The sequence below is a fragment of the Anopheles gambiae genome, chromosome 2 (genome assembly GCF_943734735.2).
Source record: "Anopheles gambiae chromosome 2, idAnoGambNW_F1_1, whole genome shotgun sequence".
NCBI lineage: Eukaryota > Metazoa > Arthropoda > Insecta > Diptera > Culicidae > Anopheles > Anopheles gambiae.
This window is the reverse complement of record NC_064601.1, coordinates 21326483-21350397: the sequence shown is the minus strand read 5'-3', so window position 1 is coordinate 21350397 and position 23915 is coordinate 21326483. Positions and strand designations below refer to the sequence as shown.

At 48.9% G+C, this 23915-nt stretch overlaps 2 protein-coding genes and 1 pseudogene across 2 annotated transcripts; all 3 read left to right on the top strand.

Moving 5' to 3' along the window:
- The first annotated feature begins 9784 nt into the window (after positions 1 to 9784).
- Positions 9785 to 13792, top strand: LOC1273502 (uncharacterized). Its single transcript, XM_061641755.1, has 4 exons — positions 9785 to 11114; positions 12369 to 12556; positions 12677 to 12778; positions 13225 to 13792. The coding sequence occupies exons 1-4, from the start codon at positions 10649 to 10651 to the stop codon at positions 13315 to 13317; spliced, it is 849 nt and encodes a 282-aa protein (XP_061497739.1). The 5' UTR covers positions 9785 to 10648; the 3' UTR covers positions 13318 to 13792.
- Positions 13793 to 14731: 939 nt separating this feature from the next.
- Positions 14732 to 18388, top strand: LOC11175561 (alpha/beta hydrolase domain-containing protein 17B; annotated as a pseudogene).
- Positions 18389 to 18536: 148 nt separating this feature from the next.
- On the top strand, positions 18537 to 23195 carry LOC5667487 (uncharacterized). Its single transcript, XM_001688334.3, has one exon. The coding sequence runs from the start codon at positions 18641 to 18643 to the stop codon at positions 20744 to 20746; it is 2106 nt and encodes a 701-aa protein (XP_001688386.3). The 5' UTR covers positions 18537 to 18640; the 3' UTR covers positions 20747 to 23195.
- The last annotated feature ends 720 nt before the right edge of the window (positions 23196 to 23915 follow it).

Here is a 23915-nt window from a genome sequence, read left to right as displayed (position 1 = left end):
GAAGAAGAAAAAAACACAACGGTAGCAAAACTGTCATTTTAACTGTGGCACGCCGTACGCAGCGATAAATTGAAACTCTGTTACACGGTTTTTTCGACTTGTCAAAATACGATTCGCCACGACATGGAATTGCACACACACACACACACAGTTGACACAGAAGATTAATGAGCAGCGCCGGCGACGCGCGTAAACAGAGATTGACCCTTATGCTGCTACTGCGGAACGGTTTTGCGGTTTTATTACGCAAAAGCTCACCAGAGGAACTCGCTGGCTCGGGAGGGCGTTCAGGAGCATCGCTTCGCTTGTAATTTCTTTAGCTCATCCTCTCGCCAGTAGCTAGTAATGGCGGCAGCAGCGCTGGTGATCCTACAAAAGTGTCTTAACGCGATGCGCAATGCGTCATGATTGTCCGCGCTCGAAAGGATAAAAAACGCGCTCTCCCCCCCCGTAACGCCCGGAAGGCAAACCTCTTTTACGCAAATCGACAGATGCCTTCCAGCTCAGTGCGCGTATGTGTGTGTATGTATTTTTGGTTTAATGACAACACCACACAAAAAAAAAATACACAGGCCCCATACTTGATGCGTTTGAACCTTGCGGCAATTGGTAAAAATATACAACAACAAATGTCCTTTCCTTCCCCAATCCTTCCACCCTTGCACGCATGCAGATAGACACATAATGATGGCTAATTAGTCTTCTTTACTCTTTCAATTAGTGGATGGCCCTTTTTTCTGCGCTGTTGCGCACTGTTATTTGTCCACATTGCGCGCAGCACTTCTTGGTGCGATTTGAGGCCCTGCTGCTGCTGCTGCTCCTGCTTTGGGCAGTCCAGTGTGGCGATTGTTGCAAGCATCGACGACCCAATCACGCCCCAGACTGACCGTACGTACGTAGCGGCGTTGCTGTAATGCCATTTTAACGGGCTGTAAAATAAACGAAATGACAACAGCGCAGCCCAACACCTTAAATGTCATATCCCCGCGTGACTGCTACGCTTCACTAAAGAATGTCTTCAGCTCTTTCTTCCGGCGGTCGACACGTTTACGTGCCCGGTACATAATAAAATGCAACATTTGTTCGTTTAACTGTACGGTTGAGGACGATTGTCACTGCAATTATTGGGAGCAATTATGAAACCTTATTTTAACCGCAGCTAGCCACCGCTCATCATTTTCGGTGGTATTTTCGTTTAAGCGGGTTAATAGTTTTGGGGTTTGGCTTTTGGGATTACGTGTTCTTTTCGTGTTTTTTGGGGCGTAGTCAAGGTGTTCGTTAAGGAAGCTACCTTTCGACACTGAAGACGTACGTCAGGATGTGTGTGTGTGTGTGTATTTCTTTCATTTCGCTTAAGAAAGGTCAAAGGCCATTTCAGTTAGTGTCCTTACGTGTAGTCATTACTTCTGCTCCTATATCGTGTTCCAGACTAGCTTCTAGTGTAGCAATTTTCAACCGGTGGGGAATCACCCCCAAGGGAAAATTATTGAATTATGAAATAATTTCAATAATGAAAATAAAACATAAATTTGCAGAATTAAAGATCCATATGAAGAAAGGTATCTGACTTTTAATGCTGAACAGCAAAAATAGTCTTTATTTCTGCAGCTTGCCTAGTATATTTTCTCGAAGGCGCTATAAAAGGACACTAATATTTTCAGTTTGTATAGAAACTGAAAAAAACAGCATACTGTATGTATAAAGCATTGAAATTTACACTTAGGAATGGTGCCAAATTTTTATATTATATTTTTTCCTCAATGTTCTATTCACGTTCCACTGCTTGGAACTAATTCCCTTTGCAACGTCCTTACGACTAATCTTTTCCCCACTGTTCCTAGTTACTGTAACAAAACCGCCGTTCAACAATTGTGCTCCGCCAGCCACCCCTGTGCACCATCAAATGCAAAGTAAAAGACTTTCACCCGGACCCAGACGATAAAAGCTCCTGCTGTACACGGTCAGGAAAAAACACGTGCAAACTGAACAAACATTTATTCATGTCGTGGTAGCGTACAATACGATCAAACGACCAAAACCGGACAAACCGAGTGTTAGCAAGGAGGAGGGATGTTTTGCATATACATATCCGCTAGTAAATTTTCCCTCCGCACAGGCCACAAACAGGGAAAATCCTCCCCCCCCCCCCCCCAAAATCAGTACAACACCAGTAACATTCTCGCAGGAAAAGAGCAATAAAATGAGCAACATTTGTGAAAAGTTCTGCTGCTCCTTCGCAGAAAAGGGATGTGCAGCGAAAAGGCACACGGTTTCGGTGGCCGTGTTAAGGTTTAAGGTTTCGCCCACTAAGGTTATGTTCCTGTTGCGTGATGCGGGAATATTTATCATTTAATTTATTAGCCGCCCTACAAGGATTTGGGTACGCGAAGTAAGACAAGGATGAATTTAAAGCATGCGAACAACAGAACTTTGCCGTTTTTTAGGTTTTGTTTCAAACCACACTTTTCTACTTCCAACCACCCAAAAGGCAAACCATCCAAATTACAGTCGATTGTTTCACTGTTTATTTCTCACCCATCGTACTTATGACGAAACGATGATTCGGTGCATTTTAAACATGCCGCTTCTACTACGATGGGAGCGAAACTTATGACGGATGCCAATGGCCAAACCCTGCCGCTAGGCAGCGAATCCCCCAAGTGGGGATGACTCTTTTTCCCAAATAATTCCACCGTCCTACGCAGTCACACACACACACACACACACACACACACACACACACACACACACACACACACAAACGGACGGACAGACAGACTGTGCTGCCGGCTGTATGACACGACAATTACACACGCCATGACCGTGAGAGAAAGATTCTACCCATTTGATATCGAACGCAATAGCCAATGTGATTTGCATCGGTCGAAGACGACGACGCGTAGCAATTGAACGGGCGCGGAAATGATCATTTTCCTTTTTCTCCCTCTCCCCGATCTTACCCACCGATCCGTTGCAGTGCCCCTGCCAGTCCAGCCCTGATCATCCTATACGACGAGCGACAATTGGTGTCCCGCTGGTGTGTTTGGACCCCCTTTCGGCTTAGAAACGGCTTCGGGAATTAGCTCCACAAAACGGGCCCCGGGTTCGTCCCCATCCGCTGTTGGAGAGGTACCGATCTTCCTTTTTTCTGCTTCTTCTTTTTCTTCTTCTTCTTGCTCAAAAACCCTTCCAAACAAGCCACCAGTGATTTGCCACAGCTGTAATTGTACGTAGGAAAACGGAAAATCATCATTCAGCAGAGCAAATACATAGCCCCGTGAAGCAGCCACTCTTTCTCTCCTGCTCTCTCTCCCTCCTGCGTTCTCTCTCTCTCTCGGTACACGGGGGAAGATGGGGATGCTAATAATTTGTAGCTGATTCGATCACCGTTCAACAATGGTCGCAAAGCACCAACGAGGGGAAGCAGAGGTTTGGGATTTCATGGATTTTCGCGCTAATTACGGCCACCTCCCACCGGGACACTGATCAATCGGGCAAGAAATCGTTTTCAAAGTGTTTATCTTGCGTACGGAGCAATCTGCCAGGTGTTGGATGATCAGTTACTCGTGGTAGAATGTTACGGGGTTCGAGCAAACGGCGTGTGAATAATTGTGTGTTAGCTTCGGAGCTAAATATTTGACAGACCGACTGTTGGTCTTAGCTTGATTAAATGTGTGGTTAAAGTTGTTTTTTTTAAACATTGTTGAGGAATAACGGAATGATGATCTTCACATTTAATTCGTAATAGATCAGTGAACGATTATGACACATGGGATGTAGCAATAACGTGTCCTTTCAAGCGCCCCGAATGCCTAATTAAAGACAATTTGAACCACAAAACAGTCATTTTTAATTGCAAAAGCTCAAAACCCTACCTCTGCGCCAACCCGCAGAACCGCAAAATCAGCCCATTTGGGCAACTATTCGATTATCAAAACCCACTTCAACTATTATCCTTCTGCCATCCTTTCCAACCTTCCGTTTGGGAAAAAAGCTCTTCCTCGGCCATGACCTTTCAAGCGCGGATGGCATGCCTACCATCAACTGCCGAGTGGGCTTCGAGGCTTCCCGAGGACCACCGACGTAACGGAACGAATTGCAAAACCCCGGCTCCGGCTTAATCCTTGAAATTAGGAAGGAGCAAAAAGAAACCCCCTCAAAACCTTTTGCAGCCGTTTCACACCTGAAGAGCAGGCGGGCGGTTGTAGGATAGGTTCGTTGCGGTGTAGGGAACACCACGGTGAAGCATAGTATGAAGCGTGTCCTGAAAATACCGCACACACTGTCAGCAGGTCGCTTCTCCGCTTTTCCGTAGTTCGATTGACACCGGGAGGATAGAATTTTCGAGACAGGTTGCAGGTCATCTTGGCCTGAAGGTGCATTCACCGTGATGGGATAATGGGAGCGCACGTGGAGAAAGCTGTTATAAATTTACTCTCCAGCAGGTGCATTTTATACGCAATGTTGCATTTGGGAATGTGTATTTAAATTTAATTACTTGTGAAAGACAGCAATCCGGTCAAAGCCTTTTTTACCTCATCCCCACAGCTTTCAGCGCATTGTTTCATCCCAGCATATCAGTGCGTACATCACCACACCACACGACAGGATGGGCGGTAGAATCAGAGTGTGAAAACCGAAAAAGTGGGAGCCCAAAAAAACCATCCCCAATCATCAACCACCCTATGCAACGCCGAGCCGCTTTTCCCGCTGTCCGATCTCGTTATTGAAACAAACTCCGCCCCGGTGCAATAAATTAACAGCCCTGCAACACTGGAAGACGGCTTAAGCCCGCAAGGATACCGGAGAGTAGTGTGGTGAGCATCGTTAGCGAAACCGAAACGACTGCCATTGCAAAAACCGCACCGACAACCGATACCAACACTTGCGCCGGTTGCGTGCATTCGGTTATGTACGACGCAAGCACCCGCCACCACAGATCATCGGTTCACGGGTGGGTTGAAAATAAATAAAGGTCTCCCGATGCGGGCAAAGGGAAGATGCAGGGCGCAGCAGCATTATCCATTGCACCGCTCACGAGCTCAGGCCGGGATTAACGTACAAAACGGGGCAGAGCGAGCCGAGCGAGCAACCGGTGCGCCGGTAGGGAGATAAATGCAGCGCAAATTAGTAACCGCCCAAGGTGGATTGCAATTGTTCGTGTGCAGCAACGCTTGTTCATCATCGTTGGTTAGCGGACGTGTGATGCTGGGGGATGGTTTTTTGTTTTCTGCGACCTTTGGTTCATTTTGAACATCGGCTGCAAAGCTTTAGCTCGTTTGAAAGCTTAATTTGTTCTAAAAACAAAGCCCGAGCTTCTACTCATTTTTAGTACTGAATTCGGAGCGTGGTCTAAATCCGCCAGCACTTCGTTTCGAGCAGTTTAGGTTAGTTTGAAAGTTTCTAAACAAAATTTTAAATTAACCGTTAAATTCAACCGATTTGGTTCAGAATAAAGGGGAATGCAGAAAGGTAATACTTTGCAAAGAAGAATGTTCCATATCAAACAAAAATTTAAGTTAGGGGCAGATACAAGGTTTCCGCGAGGTTATTGGTTGGTTCCCGTCAATTTTTGGTTGTTTTTTTGCCATATTTTGTTGGTGCGTTCCCACGATTTTTTTTTTTTTTTTTGCCGTTTTCCTGAATTTGTATTGATATCCAATCGGACGATAGCAATAAATAATGGGAACGAACCAAAAATCTATGGGATACGATGAATAAATCGTGAGACGAGCCCAAAAAATCATGGGAACTGACCAATAAATTGTGGGAAACCTTGTAAGTCCAACTGGCAAAAATTAAACAAATTAAATTAAATATAAACAAATAGACAAAAAAATGAAACGGTGAATTTAACTGAATACTTTACTAAAATTAGTTTTTTTTCTACTTCTTCCTCGTTGTCTTCTTCTTCTATGGCGCAACAACGGATGCAGTTTTAGCCTGCCGGTACCTCTAATGGGCTGGTTAATCAGTGACTTATTGATTGCTTATAACAGGATAGTCAAAATCCACGTATAAGACTCACGGTCTATTCGAGTCTTGAACCCATGATGGGCATGTTATAAAGTTGTGCGAGATGACGACTATACTACGGAGCCGGCCAATTCCTCCTACTTGAAGCGATGTAATGAATGATGTTAGATGGCCATTAGTAATATTGGCAATATTGGCTTAGTTCGGAAAATTAAAAGATCAAACAAATATTTGTAATGTTATGTTGGTAATATAAGTAATAGTTTTATAATAGTCTTCCATAAATTGTTAGAAATCTTCCACTAGCTCTCATAAAAAGATTCTATAAATAACAGTAATCTTAGATTAATCTTCGACTTAATTTGATAGTTCCCTCGACAGTATTTCACGCCATGGTGAAAAGTTAGTTTATTACAGTGCATTTATTGCTCCCAACCCTCATGAAATGCTCTACAGATGTACAACAATTAAGCGCTGGTTATCCGTAATCTTATCACAACTACAATCACACTGGCACATCGCTTTTTAATTGATCATACTATTTAAAACTTATCCTTAATACCTAGAGCATTTTTCTTCCGCTTAAGCCAAGCTTAATCCTTTTCTCGATGGCTTTTTTGCAGCATAAAAAAAGGCTTCAACAAAGACGCCAAACAGTTGAGATAGTAGTAAGCATGTGACTTTCTTCGTGTATCTTTACCACATGGAGCACTTTGTAAGTGAGTCCCCTTCTCGCGGTATACAATCCCCAAAGTCAGCAGACCGTTGCACTTTGTCATCGGTAATGACATTAGTAATGGCGCACTTACGTTTTCGCCCCCACTAAATTCCCATTCGCACCCAACCGGTACCAAAGTGGCGTAGGCACGTAATTATGAGCGATATAACATCATCCCACACCCAACGGGGGTGCAAAATCAAACCAAATAAAGCCCAACAAAACACACAATGCGGGCAATATAAAAAAGAGAAGGAAAAAACACGCTGACTATGATAATTATTTAGATCGACATCGACAAATCCTGAACACGGGAAGGGGTGACGTTATCAATCGCACAAGACACGTTCGCAGGCAATCAGACTCTACTTAACAATCGCATTATCTCTGCTGCCCAGGACCCAGGTGCGAATGTGCGGCGATAAAGGTGTGAAAAATAATGTCACCGAGCGAATTGCCGGGGAATTGTTTCGCCGTGCGCTGGGGTAAACCTGTCGTCGGACCCAAAACGCAACCCTTCCGAGGTTCGTCCTCCAAACTAATCAGCGTCCGGCGCCGTGAGTAAGCCACACGCACACACACACACAGACACACGCCCCACCGAGCATCAGTACACTTTTGTTTACGTTCTAGTGGACGGTTTCGTAGTGTGCTGTGGTGTGAATGAAGCTAAGAAGGTTTGGGGTTAAGCATGCGTGTATGCTGCTATGTTGTTGTTTGGTAACCGTGGCACACGTCGCTCCCTCTCTCTCTCTCTCGTCCTCCCCTGAGAAGGCAATGGCGGATAAACAAACCTATAAGCGCAAGGTCAGCGGCTCGTAAACGCCGAAGCATAGGGCCCGCACACAATCGCTGATGCGCGAGACGTTGAATGGTGGTCGCGACGATCGGCACGTCGGCCACTTCGGGCTAGGGACGGCAAGGGTGGATGTGGACAACCCTCCGCCGGGGGTATATGCTCGTACGATCATCCCCCCAACATGATCGTGTGGCGGCGAAATGCGCAAGGGGGCGAGGGTTTTGTTTTGACGTCTGCTCAACATACCGCATCTCCCCGGCACGCCGTTTATCAGCAGTTTCGGGGAGGGCAAGTGCATCAGCTCTCTCGCTGCAGCTAGGGTCAGCATGGCTTTGGGGCATCGTGCCGTGATCGTGTTTCGGTGTGTGATTAAATGCTTGGTGATTAAATAATTTCAAACGACTGCTATGCCTTGCTACTGCCAGCTGCCCTAGCCGGATGAAATTAGCTGAGCACAGTTATAAATAGCGGCACACCGGTACCGATACGAACCATCGGCACATCTGGCATGTCTGGTGTGATCTAGTATGTAACAGTCGCGGGTGTACGTTGATTGTTGAAAACCCCGTAAACAGCGCGTAGTAAGCGCTCAACCCACACACCAAAACGTGGACAAGAGAGAGAGAGAGAGCTCCAGCAGTGTATGTTCCACGAAAAGCGGGTAACGCGCAATTCGGGCTCGTAAACATGCCGGCCAGATGTAAACAAAAACACAAAACCCACGCCCGTGCTTCCGGTTTACCGGTTAGCTCTTCTGATTAAACTATTTACTAATAAAAACCCCTTCCCATCATGAATCCTGATCTCGCAAACTCCCTCATTCTTGCTCCCGTCTCTCGACACCATGTCACACACTGTGTACATTCCAATTAATGCCATTTTATTTTAAAACCTCATTGAAAAAGGCGTCGAGATCCTCCTAGAACAACCTTGCGGGGCCATTCTGCAGGCACCGGCGTGGGGCGGTAAAAGTGAAATAAGAAGCTACCAAACGCTCAAATATGCCTATTAAAACAAGCCAACACTCAGCGCGCGGACGAGCACGAACAGTATCTAACAAAAAAGAAGACGCACAAAAGAAAGCATCTCATATTGCTCTCGCGCGCGAACGTCAGCAAACAATCACGAGACGAACGTTTTCCTGCACCGTTTGATCTGGTGCCTAGGAAAAAGGAAAAGGAAAACAGAGTTCCCCAGCTCGAAGAATGTTGCTGCCGCTGACGTACTTACCGACGACGGGGGCGGGGTAGTGTACACGCATATCGGCGCAAAGAGGCGCAAAGACGAAGGACGCAAGGCGCAATGATTGTGCACACGCGTGAAGATATTAACTGTGTGGACCCGCACACGCACTATTTTTAGTGTCACCTTTTTTTCCCCCGTGCTAAAACCGGTTATTGGGTCGACAAGGTGGGGGTTGTGATTAAACAAGGAAAAGCCACATTATCAGCAGCTTGGGGGGAAGGGGGTTTGAGGCGTGGAAAAGCTGATCGATGTAATGTGTACCACGAGCGGTTGCAATAAATCAGCCACACGGTTTAATATCGTGTCTAGTTGCCTGCCTAAGTCGCATTTTGTTGTGTGTTTTTCGTTGATGTTCCGGAAATGGAACTAGGATACGCCACACTTGTTGACACGCCGAAAAGGGGGTGTGAGATGAAAGTGGCTGTTGATGTTGATACCGTAAAAGGGAAGATGATGCTTTGGTTTTGTCGCCTTCAGAACGTAGTAATGTGATCACCTTGATTAGGCAAATGGCGTTATATGGATGGAAATGGCAGCTAGGTGGATTTCTAAATAAAGCTTCCCAGTGAGTCAGCGCAGCTTAACCCACAAAACAACAAAACAAACCGTAGGAGTTATTTGTTTTTTTTTTCTATAAAACGTTATCTAATCCGATTCCACTGCTAAACAGTGGAACCGGTTTCATCACACTACCGCTGGAAGAAATAAACAATATTGCCACCGCTAGCACTATATTGTGGTAAACAAAATTAACCTCATTCCCGTTGCCGATCTAGCGTGTAGCGTAACGAACCGACAAAACCGTTGCGGGAAATTGCATGCACTGTGATACTACTCCGGACATGCACACACACACACGCACATACTGCATCCATCCGGTATGGTCCAGTGCTGCAGATTGCTGGTTAGAGTGCTGCAAACACACCCACTTTCGTCTGGCATGAGGCGGGGGGAACCGGGCGGAAAGGGCCTACGCTCCGCTGAGAGCGCACTGATAAGCGCGGTACAATATTTACGACGTTACGTTATTACTTCATTGGCAAAACCAAGGGCCGAGTCGTTGCATATGAACAAACAAACCTCCATCTTCCTCCATCTGACGCCACTTCCCTTGAATAGGCGCGCTCATATGCAAGCAAGTGCAGTGTACTCGCAGCTTTTAAAAGCAATTGTGGCTGGTATTAAGAACAAAATCAACACATCGTAGAAAAGAGGGGGGGGGGAATATACAACCCCATACAAACACACTACGCCATCCGATAATAGAATTACATGTTCGAGATGTTTTATTTCAATAACACACCACACAACACACAGCAAGAGCGAAAAAAATGGTAAAGTCCCTGAACAAAACAAAAAAAAATACCCCGATAGGCACACACCCGATGCATACACAGGTTTTCGGGAGTGCGGAATGGCGCCCGCTTGGAATGGGGAGCAGAATGGTGGTCGGTTGCAATGGACGATACACGGGTCCCCCCCGCCCCGGTGTTTGAGCTGTAGCCGGCGCAGCGTTGGTGTTGGTGTACGAGCAACGAGCAGATCGGCGGCGTGAGGGTGAGAAGCACCAGCACACCAGCACAGCAAACAATAAGCGCATGGGGTGACGATGGTGTGCCTTCGCGCTAGTGTGCGAGAGCGCGAGCGCACCGGACTGACCTACTCGATCGTTGCCCGCAACGACGCGCAGATATTGTACAGCGTTCGAGCGAAGTAGACGTGAAACCCCGCAGCGAAGGCAGCTCCGACTAAAGACGTTTTTTTTACTCATTCTTGTGAGAGTGCATTACAGAGGAGAGTGCTGTGACGTAGCAGACCGTTTGAGGCGCGCGCGCGTTTATGTGAAAACCCCCATTTTCCTTGATTGTAGTTTTGCTGGAACCATTGTGACCGCGCCCGTGTTTGTGTGCATGTGCAGCGTGAAACCCGTTGCAAAAGACAGAGCGAAAGTACGAACTAAAAACCGAACTTGCAAAAACAAACAATTGTACATTCGAACTCCCAAAGGCCTGCTTCCGGTGTGCAAGAAAGTGCGGTGCAAGAACTCTACCACAGCAAGCGACACTATGGGGCTGCTGCGACGAAACAGCTTGAACATTGGCCGCTGGTTTCCGGCCGGCAAGCAGGAGTCGGCGGCTGCAGTCGCTGCCGCCGCTACGCCCCCACCACCGGCCGGTGCGACCGTTGGGCCGCGGGCCAGCTTCGGCAGCTCGGTCGCGATACAGAAGCTGCGCGAGAGCAAATGGTTCGATGCCGGCGAGGAGCGCATCTTCTGCGCCGTGATCGAGAACGGCTTCATCGTGGAGGTGCGCCGACCGGCCGACCCCGCCGCCGCCGACAGCTGGTTCGGGGTGGTTTCGATCGAGCTCAAGAAGTGTAAGTTGTACCCCGAAAGGGATGTTGGTTGCTGTGTTCTGGTATCGTTGTTTTTTTTTTGTTTTGTTCCCTTATACTAGTAGTAAAGTCATCCGTCCGTTCTTTGTCAACTCGTGTGGCGCGCGTGTAAGAATATTCTCGTGACCAGTGTGCACTACAAAGCGTGATATTGCACCCCCCACTCTCCCTGGGTGTGGACAAGCAATGGGGGTTACTTTCGGAAAGGGAATGATGCACCCCCTTACCCCTCCCTTTCCCGTCCCGGGTAATGAAGGGAGGGGCTGTGTAATTTAATGCAGGTGATGAGGTGGCAACCGGTTCGCTATTTTTAGCACCACATCGTAATACCCCAAGGGGTGGACCCGCGCGCAGTAGGGATTGTGGAGGGAAGGGCGTATCAAATAGCGTCGCGCCCTGTGATGGCTGTGTGTGTGTAGATTTTGAAGGCCGCTGCACCGGACCCGTTTGGGGCCGAGTTGTTTACATGCTAAGGGATAGTAGTGTGATACCGTCGTGTCGTGTTCTCGTGGAATGGGAGGGAGAGTGAGGAATTTGTTTGTGCTACCTAGCACCTCCTCTCGCCACCCCCCATCGATACACACACATACATCAAAGGCCATTTGCATTGCGTTGTATCTCTCGCCGTGGTGGTCACTGTGCCCGGGCCCTGGGGGTTGATTATTTACGGGTTTACACTCGGTTGCACCGGTTGAAAGTGCATCCATGCAAATGAACCTTGCTCCTCCTTCTCCTTTCGTTTTCCCCCACCTTTCTGTAAGCAAATAGTTTTAACCAGCAACGTAGAAAAGGCAATTGTTTGTGGTCAGCCATCTCAGCCGCCGGCGGGGTGGAAATGATGAGGGGTTGTTTTTTTTTTTGTTGCATCTGTCTGGGACTTTTGTTTCGATCATGGCAACGGTATGCTAATTAACCCTTGTAATACTATCTCCCTCTCTCTCCCTCCCTCTCTGGCTCTGTGTCTGTGTATGTGGGATGAATTCCATTCTCACGAAGGCTAGAACGCGCCTTTGCACTTGATGCTGTCGCTTGGCGCCGGGAGGCACGGCTAATTCTAACGAAACGGGTTATGCAAAACGACGAGAGGGTGGTGGTCGCCCAAGTGACGCCATCAGCTCACTTTCGAGCACAAGCAAACCATTCCTACGCACTTTGATGACTTAATGATGATATGCAAAATGTGTGTGTGTGTGTGCAGGTTTTTTAGTTCTATTTTGTTTGCGACATTATTTACAGCCGAACTGAAACCAACGGCAGAGCACGTCAAAATCTACTCGGTGCGCATGAAGGAGAATGAGAAAAAGCCGATGAAGGTGTACTGCGTGACGCTGGCCAACCTTTGGCAGCAGGGCCACCAGCTGCGGATCAACAATGTGGCCGACCGGACAAAGAAAGCGCACCCGGAGAAAGACATCTTAGCGCAGGTGAGCGTTTTGCCAGGGGCCAGCGGGTTCGTCTCAATGGGAAGCATCAATCACTTTAATATGTCTGTACTAACGTAATGGTGAATCGTTTTCTTATCTCCCGACCCGACTCGACTGCAGATAAAGTACGCCTCGAAGTGCCAGATGCCGTTCCACAACAGCCAACACTTTGCCGAATTCTGTCGGTACGGTGACCGGCCGCAGGATAGCCGGAAGCGACAAGTAAGTGCGTTACTGAAACGGTTCGAGGACGCATTGCAAGGAGCGCACAACAGCTACTTCTGAGTGGCCACACATACGACCGCGATCCTACTACCCCCTGCCTGGAGCCTGGAGCTCACCGAAAGGTTAAAACCCGTCTTCATACCTCTTGTTGCTTACACTTCGTTGGTCCGCTTTGTTGGGGATGTGTTTTACCCTTTTTGCTCTGGGTGATGGTGATGGTGGTGATGGTGGTGGTGGTGGTGGAATAAGCTTATCGTATAGTTCAGTACACGATTGCACACTCGCAGATAACAATTTAAAAACACTTCACCCCTCGCGGAGGCTTAAGCTCTCCGTGACGTTACTTATCACACTACTGCTTCTAACACTTCTAACAGCGTTTAATTGGGCATAGACATGTAATTCCATTTTCGTATGTTTCGCTTTCCACAATTTTTCAACAGATTTCCGACTGCGCCAAATGGGGTGGACTCAATATGGGAGCGACGCTCATTTTCATGGAAATGCAGAAGAAGCAAAAGTCACTATCGCACTAGTAGTGCGCCTGTACTAGAGTAGTGTCCCTGTAGGTAGGCCGTCCAGCCCACCAGCCAACGCGCAATGCTCCTGCAGCATTAGAACTGGTCGTTTAGTTGTTAAAGCATTTCCGCAGCCGCAAACCGGATGAAGGAGAAGAATATTATTGTGATCTTCTGTCACGCTGTACCGTTTAAGGGAACGCTATATCTTAGCGCTTTGTTATGATCTTGCGATGCTGAGTTGCAGCATCGCGCATCGTACATCGTAGGACGTAGTTTATTGTTAGGCCATAAGAGAGACAATCAGCGCATGTTGATTGTTTTGATTGTATCATATTTTTGTATCATTACCAAAGCCAGACAGTAGTAGAAGGATAAGGACAAATTACCTATTTTTTTACTTTTATCGAGTGTAATGTATTTGAAAACAACGAAAATAAAAGCAAATGTGTCACAATAGCGATGTAAAAAAACGGACGTTGCCTTACGTTGACTTTGTAGATTCATTCTGCGCAATTTATATCACATATATTGCTAAACCGAGTTTTCAATTTATCCTATATTTTGAGGAATTCCAATGGCAACGGAGTTTAGACGATTAAGCCGGACGCGACGAGGTGGTCAAATCGATCAACATCATCTCCCGAGTGCCACAAACCCACTAAACGACCGCAAAACGTGGTCTAAACGGCTTTCAACCTAAAAGGAATCTAAAAAGACTTCGTTTAGCATACGATAAACAACTGATGCATTCTATAAATAGCCAAAAAACTTGTGGCGTCATCTGTTGGTGAGATAGCCAGACGGTGGTGCTTCCATCGCTTTGAGAGCTTTCTCCTTCTATCTGCCTACCGTTAAATCCGCTGGAGCATATCCGTGAAGCAAATTAGTAAGCTCAATACGTTTTTTTCTATAGATATTTGATTTTCCAGTTGTTTAAACTTAATTTGTGGCGCTTGGGCTTAGTGTCAAATTAAAAGCCTTTCCTTGCTAAATCGCAGTTACATGCCTATTAGCCGTGTATCAGCCTATTAGTGCCTATTAGTTACAGTGTAGCTAGTATTAGCCGTATATCACTTGAACACTTTAAAAAAACACCCAAAAACCTTTTCTAACAATCATATTTCATTAATACAACTGAAAAAGATTGTAAAATTTAAGCGTTTTTAAAGCGTTTCTAGTGCCATTCAATTTGATTCCGGTACAATATTCACTCTCGTAGGTTGTTTATTTTGAATTTGTTTTTTTTAGCCAAAACTACCCCCGCACGAAATCGTAATAATAGTCATTAAATCGTTCATTAAACGTCTTCATTTCATTACCATCTTTTTAGTCCATTTTTGTGGAACACCAACGCTTCAACGAAAACTAAACATCGAATTGCGATGATTTGTTGTCCAATCGCTTTTGACCACCCCAACGCCCATAGTTTCGCTGTCAAACGCCTGTTGTTGCTTTCCGTCTCGACCCTTCGTGTGGCTGCAGCCTGAGCGTGCAGTGATGATTAATTAGATGTAATGCAACAGAAGGGCGAGCGTGTGTAGTGTGTGCTGTTTGTAGTGAAAAGTAGTGTTAATCGATTCAACGCAACAAACGCAACAGCAAACCGGGCCCCCAAACAACGAGCCAAGCTAAACACACGCACAAAACATTCCCATTGTCGTAACACACACACACACGAATCGACGCGAAAAACTCCCACAGCGCTATAGGCAAGAGTGTGGGTGCGTGCGTGCGTGCGTGCATGTGTGTATGTACAGAGAAGAGCCCGAAAACGGATACAACGCACAACGCGAACAAAGCACACACAGCAGGCTCAAGGATTTGTTGTTTTCCACTTGTAAAGTTGTGCTGTCACGTATGCAACTCCGAGACGGCAGGCAGCAGGGTGGGGGACAGTGGCGGGCTGCATTAGTCATGCAAAGAAAAGTGTCCCGAAATCAATAGATAAGGCTGAATGTGGTTTACGTACCGAGACAAGGCGCGCGCGAGAGAGAGAGAGCAAGCGATTGTGTGTGTTTTTGCTCGCCTTCCGTTCTGCCCCCGTAAGCGTTGTACTATCAGCGTTGCTTCTTCTGTCAACAGAACCTTTTTTTTTGCGCGCGCGTGTGTGTAGATGGGGTTAGGCAAAAAGCCCCTTTCTCCTCCCCCCCGTCAGTGTAGTGTGTAGTGTTTTGATTGCAATCGCACCACGGCCCAGAGCGTAGTGATTTCTTCGTAGTGTTGTCGGGGCTGTTACTTCTCTTCCGTCTTTGCGCTATCTCGTAAGGAGTGTTGCTGCTGCCGAAGAGTGAGCCATTCCAGTCAGCAACAACTAGCAAGCAACCGGTAGAGTTCTACCCTTGTCGATCCGTTTGTGTGTCCTTGTTTTCACCGCCCCCCTCGTCCCCTCGAACGCGGCTGCTTTTTTTTGTCTTCTTCTGTGTGTGATACCGACGCGACACGTAGACAAAGCAGGCTGCGCGCGTACAAACGAAAAGAGAGCAGTGTTTGTGTGTGTGTCTGTGTTGGGCTAAATCGATAGCAACGAAGCAACCAGCAGCAGCAGCAGTAGCAGCAGCATCAGCATCAGTCTCCAGCCGCCGTGTGTGTGTGTGTGGGAAAACAGCGGTGGAAAGCGAACGGCGTGAGAGAAAATCTCGTCCGTCACACCGGCGTGTGTGTGTGTGTGAGAGGTGGGTGGAAGGAGCGAAAGGAAGAACAAAAAAAGCATAATTAGGCGACGGACAGCAGGATCTGTGCGTTGCAAATCTTCGCCGTGTGGATGCAATCAACACCTGCAGCAGCAGCAGCACCAGCAGTAGTAGTAGTGTAGCGGAACACCTCCCCCCCCCACAACCAGCAACCACCCACCCAGCCACAACAATGAATGGGCTAAGGTGAGTAGTGAATGTGTATGTGCTGTGGTACAATCGGCGTGGGAAGCATTGAAAAAAAAAAACGATTTTCCACAGCCAGTAGCAAAAAAAACAGCACAAACGAGAGAAGGGGGAAAATGATATGAATTTTTCTTCCTAACCCCCACTTTTATCGATTATCCACTTCCGAACGTGTTGTGCGTCTTATCTCGTTATGACGAGTGTCCTGTTTTTTTCACCGCCAACTGCACATATCCTTTTTCCGTATGTGCCCTCCCTTTCCAGCAGCGTCCCGCATTAGCGACCCTTCCAGGGGTCCTCGCCGTCGCCGTGTTTGATTGGATGAATCGATTGGCAGGAGAGAAGCGGACCTGACTGATTTCTCCGTCCCCCGTGCGCCAGGCACTCGGCGTATTAATCCCAGTCACGCATATATTGGTTTGATAATAATGTGGTACTGCGGTACGGCCCATAAAGCCGCCCTCCACAGCACCCTCCCCTCCCTTAACGCAATCCCCATAAGCCCCATCGCCCGTGTGGCCCGTTTCACAACAGTGCGCTAATTGCCCGTATCAGTCACAAGACGAACGACGGTCTAATACGCGATCATAAACGTTGCCCGGTGTTAGCGCGATAGTGCGCCATTCCCGGATTGGCTACAGCACCACTACCAGCCGACTGCGAGATCCAGAGCAGCTTTTGCCAACTACGGCCGTCGTCGACAGTAAACAATATGGGATTATTTATGTAAATATTGTGGCAATATGTGCTCTCCTCTCCACTGGTCGCGACCCTCTCCTCTGTGTGATTATTAGTCTGTGGACGATATTGGATACAATTTAACGCAAACCTCCTAATGTCAAAGTTAACGTTTTCCCCTTTTGCCCTCCCCTTTCCTTCCCAGCTTCGGTGAGCTGTGCTGCCTGTTCTGCTGCCCGCCGCTGCCGGGCCGGATCGCGGCCAAGCTTGCCTTTCTGCCGCCGGAACCGACCTACAACCTGACGCCGATCGACGAGTCGAAGGCAAAGTACCTGCTCAGCTTCAACGAGCGGGCCGAGTGGCCGTACTCGGAGCGCGAGAAGGAAAACGTGGAGGGGTTCTTTACGCGCACCGCCCGCGGCAACAAGCTGTCCTGCATCTACGTCAAGTGCACGCCGAGCGCCAAGTACACGCTGCTCTTCTCCCACGGCAATGCGGTCGATCTCGGGCAGATGAGCAGCTTCTACCTGGGGCTGGGGCTGCGCATCAACTGTAACATCTTCAGCTACGACTACTCCGGGTACGGCATGAGCGGCGGCAAGCCGTCGGAGAAGAACCTGTACGCCGACATCGACGCGGCGTGGCACTCGCTGCGCACCCGGTTCGGCGTCAGCCCGGAGAACATCATCCTGTACGGGCAGAGCATCGGCACGGTGCCGACGGTCGATCTGGCCGCGCGCTACGAAGTTGGGGCTGTGATCCTGCACTCTCCCCTGATGTCGGGGATGAGGGTGGCCTTTCCAAACACGAAGCGGACCTGGTTTTTCGACGTGTTTCCAAGGTTGGTTGGCGCATTGCGGCTGGCCGTTGCGGTACGAAATCGAGCGTTTGAAATAATCGCTTTTTTCTCATCTTTTCTCCCCCATCTATCACATGCACATACACACACACACGCACAGTATCGATAAGGTGTCGAAGATATCATCGCCGGTGCTGGTGATACACGGCACGGAGGATGAGGTTATAGACTTTTCCCACGGTTTAAGCATCTACGAAAAGTGCCCAAAAGCCGTCGAACCGTTGTGGGTTGAGGTGAGTGACAAGGCGCTTATCCCCTGTCCTGCAGGTGAAAGCAAAGTTAACCAATCTTTCTGTTTTTTTGTCCACAGGGAGCCGGTCACAATGATGTGGAGCTGTACAACCAGTACCTGGATCGGCTGAAGAAGTTCATCGCGGTCGAGCTGGGCAACTGACAATTAAAGCATGCCTCCTCCGGTCAGCTGTCTTCCTCGTCGGCCGGAGCGGCAGCCCCGAAAAGCCCGTCGCAGCGCCCGGCGAAGGCGGGATCAGGCAAGCGTACCGCGGGCGAGGAAGCGACCCCGGCCGCCACAACCAGCACAACCGCTACTAGCAGTAGCAGCACAAGCGGTGGCGGTGGCGCCGGTGGCTCCACCAGCGGTACGGCAACGACCGGAGGAGTAGGGGGCGGCGGCGGAAGCTCGTCGCGCAGTGGTAGCGAAAAACTGTTATAGCACTCGTTGGCCGGGCCAAGCGGCAGCAACACGTACAGCAGCGGTTGCAGCTGTGGCAAGAGCACTGGTACGCGATCGGAAAAATTGTCGAAAAACGCTTCGCACAACAACACCACCCACTCCCATCATCATCATCAGCATCATGCACAGCACGGTCACCAGCATTCGACGATTAGCAGCAGCATACGGAAGGAGCTGGCTTCCTACGAGAACCCCTACCAGACGCAGGCCGGCGCTGCCGGCGGCGGGGGCATGGTGCGCAAGAAGCCAACCAAACGGAACGCCAGCACGGAAAGTCTCGACCTGTTCGACTCGAGCTGTCCGCCGGAGGAGTGCAGCTGTGGCCTGTACTCGCCCAGCTCGATCAACGGCGGCAAGGGGTGCAGAAAGTGTGCCAGCGCTTGTGATACAACCGGCACGACCAAGTCGGCTCAGCAGCAGCAGAAGAAGCACAACTCTTCCAAGTTCAAGGACGCTTCAACGAGCCCCAAATCGAGCAGCCCGCTGAAGGCGATTGGGCAGCAGCAGCAGGAGTGCCGTAGCCCCAAAATTGAAGCCTCCACCGATACGAAGTTTGATTTTAACTTTTCACCCAAAACGGAAAGCCACTACCGGCGCCTGTCCTCGCTGAGCATTAATTCGTCGGGCGGCCACAAGCACGCGGTCACTGCCAGCCCCATGAAGCAAGCGGCGGCTGGTGGTGGTGGTGGTGGTGCCGCCACTTTGGCCGCCTCCTCCGCCGCAACCAGCCCGAAGCTGAGCCCGCAAAAGTTAACACCGGTGAGAGCGGCGGACCATCAGCGCACGCTGGAAAAGTCAAACTCGCTGGGCGAAAGCAAACCGCCGCGGATGCTGCGCAACACGCGCAGCCTATCGCCCCGGCCGCCCGTACGCCATCAGCATTCGATTATGGTGTCGGACGAAAATGACATCATCTCGGTGAAGCTGTCGCCGAACGAGGAGTACTGCGATGACGAGGGCACGAAGCGGCGCGATTCGGCCAAGAAGGCAGAGCCGAAGGGCGAGCAACGGGTGGCCGCTGAAAGCAAGGGTGATTCGCCGACACCGAAATCGAACACAGCAGCAGCAGTCAACGGTGGTGGTGGTGGTGGTGAGAAGGCAAAAAAGTTGAGCGATTGCTTGAAGAGCGCGAACAACAACCGCAGCACTAGCTGCCTGGTGTACGTGCCGTCGGATCCGTGGACGCGCATGTCGGCCAGCAATTCGCCGCTGCCGTCGCTGCCGAAGCAGCAAAAATCCAAGACGCTTGATAACAGCGCCAAAGCGTACGGCAAACCGTGCCTCGAGTACATGAAACACTCCGACCCCTGGGTTTGGCGCTCGAACGTGAACCTTCCCGAGCGGGGATCGGCAAAGGGAGCCGGAGGGGGCGCGAAGAAGCGGAATGCGGCGGCGTTGCCCCATCAAACGAAATCGCTCACCAGCACGGTGAGCCGCGATGACTCAGACGTTGCTGTGGGCGGCAAGCATCAAGCGAAGCTGTGCCAGCAGCAATCGCTCGGTCGGTTCGAGAAAACGCTCACCATACCGGGCGTGGACGGGAGCTTCGATGCGCGCAAGAAAATCACCCGACCGAAGCTGCAGCGCTCCAAGTCGCCATCGTTTTATGAGGACTTTTTTCAGCCGCCACCGGCTGGGGCGGGCGAAACGGACACGAACAAATCGCCGCAAACCGGGTCGCTAGCGCTGGCCAAAAACAAGTCCGTCTCGTCGCTCAAGATAGAGAAGAACGCTTCCAACTCGAACCTGAACGGGCACGGTAGCAGCGGCAGCGGTGGGCTTATCAGCAATGCCATCAACCACAGCAGCAGCAACACGAGCAACAGCGGTAGCTTCAGCAGCTACAACGGCAACGGTTCACCGACCGGCCGGAAGCAACCGTCACCGAAGCTTAGCATACCGCCGGCGACACAGCATCTAGCATCGCCGGCCAAGCAGCCGCTGCAGCAGCAGCAGCAGCAGGAGCCGACGAAAGCGTCGCTCAACCTGCTCAACCCGAACATGCTGCAGCCGCGGCACAGCTTCTCCACCACGCCCTCGCAAAAGGATGACGAGCTGCAGCTGAACATCCGGCGGCTGAGCGAGCAGATGAACAAGTACAGCCATTCGGCCGCCTTTCCCACGCCGCCGGCCTTCCTGAACGACACGATCCTGCAGCAGCAGGTGGGCGCGAGCAAGAAGGTCGGTGGCAGCGGCGGCAGCCTAACGGCCGGCCCGACCACCACCGCCGCCAGCACCACGACCGGCGGCAGTGTCGGTGGGCTGAACGAAGCCTCCCAGCGCAAGACGGCTTCCCACTCGAAGATAAACGAGCCAATTCTGGAAACACGCTGCTAGATTGAACTGCGGACTTCGATCGAACGGCAGCTTCGCGACGCGAGGTCTTGTCGATGGTGTGATGATGGTGATGATGGGGTCAGGAGGGAAGTTGCATTTGTTTGTAGCTAGCAAAAATTAATTGAAAACCAACTGCCGGATTTACACTGGAATTTGGCACACCACCATACCACCACCACCACCACCAATGGCGCCGTGCGGTAATGGTCGCACATTACATTGATTAGCCGAAGGAAACTGGAAAAGGAATTGTAACGAATTGACGCGCGCGCGCGTTGTATTACGAAGAGTTTTTGGAGGCAAATTGGGTGATTGTGTGTGGGTGCGTGTGTATGAGTGTGGGTGTGTGTCTTTGTGTGTTTACTTTTATGCACCGCCACGCCGAATGCAAACCGTTTTTTCGAACCTTTGAATGTTGATGATAAGCACAAGCGAAGAAGGGGGCACACAACATCACACAGTCTGATTATTAAGAACAAAGCGCAGTAGTAAACGTTAAACACAATCATTATATCATTCATCTGTGGGGTTTGGGGGGTGGAGACAGACGTAGGCGGCAGCCAGCGCGATCAATAATACTACTTTACGGACGACGACAAAAAAACTAACACAAGGGAATATCATAAGTAAGAGTTTTAGATGCTAAGTGCAAGATGCTGAGCAGCAGGACGAGGCGACCGTGCGCGCGATCAACCAAACCGAGAGAGACAGAGAGAGAGTGAGAGATGGGGAAGGGAATAGCAAAATTTAACAACGATCACATAGACACGATCGTCTCACTAGGCTAAAACTTGTTAAACCTACTTACCGCGAATTGGGATCGATAAATAGCAAACAACACGGATTGACTTTATCAGTTAAGTAAAAGCGATGGGGTGGCACACGTTCGCGCCTGACACGCGGAAACATGCGGCACGCGGTTAGAGCGAATGTGGTGACTGCTTTGTGCGCAACTAGTGTGCCAACAACAAATGCGAGCGTGCAAAATGTGACTTGCGTGAGTTACGGCGTTACGGAGTTATCATTTCTGGAATGGTTCAGGAGGGTGGCTCACACCCTATATATAAAAAAAGACGCGCTCGGAAGTGCAATAGTGAGGAAATGCATTCGTTGCGAGAGGGATTTAAAAACAAACGTATAGCATATATATATACATATATTCTAAAGTGTAAAGAGTTGGAGCAAGTGAAGCCAGGCGGCGGCAAGGCAACAAGGAACAGAAAGCATTGAGGACATTGAAGAACTCACCGCCCTCCTCCCCCTCTTCCCTTTCCCGTGTGAAGCAGAGACACACAGTATTACACACTATCTGATAGAATACTGCGCTTTCGCGTTCCGCAGACGTTAATATTTTGAGCATTATGCTTAACATAATGCGTGACAGCACTTTGATCACGATTTTACTTTAGCGTTTTGCGCAGTGCTTGCGTTCGGCAGTTGCGTGTTTGCGATGAGTTCGGTTTCCCACATTCAGTGTAGATCTGTTCTGCTGCTTTGGTAACGCAGGGGGAGCGCGCGAGGAGGTAGATCTTTAGTTTTACTTGCATATTCGCGACTTATTATGCACCTAAACCTTAAAAGGCAAAGCGTTTAAACAGTTTAAGTTGACAAAAAGACAACGTTCTGGAAAATTGGCCCCTTCACACTTCGCTAAGAACGCGTTTACTTAGCGTGTGTGTGTGTGTGCTTACTAGTTATGGCAAATTTGTGTTGATCTTTGGCACGTGGCGATAGGACACACACACACACAGGAGCGAGAGAGGACACAGGTCGTGTGCAAGCAAGTGCACAGAGCTTTGGGCCAGAGCTAGGGAGCGGTGCATGTTTTTAACAATAAAATGACACTCCCACTGCCAACACATACCACAAAACCACAAACAGCAGAACATCACATCATCATCACGTTCCGTTACGAATATCAGGATAAACTCTAGTTCTCGTGTCATGCATACAGCACGCATCTAATTTTCCCTCTCTCTCTCTCTCTCTTTCTCTATTTATCTAAAAAGCACTTTTACCGGCTTGGAAACGTATGGTAATTGTACATATAAGACTACTTACATCCCACAGTGTGTGCCCGTACGGTACACCTTCTCTCTATCCAGCCTCCTCTACCTGGTGGTCGGTCTGCTGTATCAGCGGATGAGTCCTTTCGATTCCTTATGCGCACACACGGTGGTTCCGGTGGAAGGGAGGGAAGACGGATTGGGTTTTTTTTCTTTTGCTGCAATGACACATTGAACATTGATTAACAGAATTAGCGTAATTGAGAGAGGGAAAGAGAGGAGAAAAAGGATTTATCGTTTGGGACCCTACTCCATTACGCTTCTGAGGAACCCTTTTCCCTCCCCGTATCATTGTACCAAATCTTTCAACCTCGTAACGGGAAGCGGTGCCCCATGAGACGTACTCTATTTCATGATTAACCAATAAAAATCTCGACACGAAAGATACACGGTGAAGAGTGGTACCCTAATGACACAAATCCGAAAATGGTCACCTTTTTTATAGGTGCCAACGCTTCGCCAGGATTCCTCCACAAAAAACTAATGAACACCTACAGTTTCTTTGTTAACCGACCACGGCTCTGTAATTCATTTTTATTTCATTCGAATTTCATTTTCGGAGGTAGATCTTAATTCATGCAAAGAATTATTTTCATGTAAGTCATCAAAGTTCCGCAGAATAATACAGCGTCCGCTTGCCGACGCCGTTGCGTCTCGCATTTTATTGCTTCTTCTTCTCATCCTGTAAAAGAATTGTATTGATTAGTCACTGAAAAGGAATATAGCTTGGATTTTGGTTCCTGTTTACCTTTTATTCTGTAATACAGCACTTAGTGTGATTTTCATGATATTTTACAAGCCGAAGCCGGTAGCGTTTGCTAACAACGCGTGCTTTTCCCGGCAGTGATTGTAGCTTGTGTGGGAATCAGTTGGAATTTGTTTGTATTGGAAATTGCTGCTGTCAAAATTTATACGTTTATACTGCATCGTTCCATTCGTTCATTACTTCAACACTTTGTAAAAGTAAGGCGGCGCTCTGGGACCAATCGAAGGAGACAAACAAACACGACTCTGTTCGATAGGTGCTCTGTCAGCTGTTCGATGTCTTACAGGGTTTCGAATCATAAAGCGAAAGGCCATGGGAGTGACAAAATGCTGACAAA

Coding starts and splice junctions, on each gene's coding strand:
- LOC1273502 (XM_061641755.1), top strand. CDS start 10,649: ATGTGCAGCGTGAAACCCGTTGCAAAAGACAGAGCGAAAGTACGAACT. Junction 11,115..12,368: donor TTCGATCGAGCTCAAGAAGT/GTAAGTTGTACC, acceptor CATTATTTACAG/CCGAACTGAAACCAACGGCA. Junction 12,779..13,224: donor AGGATAGCCGGAAGCGACAA/GTAAGTGCGTTA, acceptor ATTTTTCAACAG/ATTTCCGACTGCGCCAAATG.
- LOC5667487 (XM_001688334.3), top strand. CDS start 18,641: ATGGTGCGCAAGAAGCCAACCAAACGGAACGCCAGCACGGAAAGTCTC.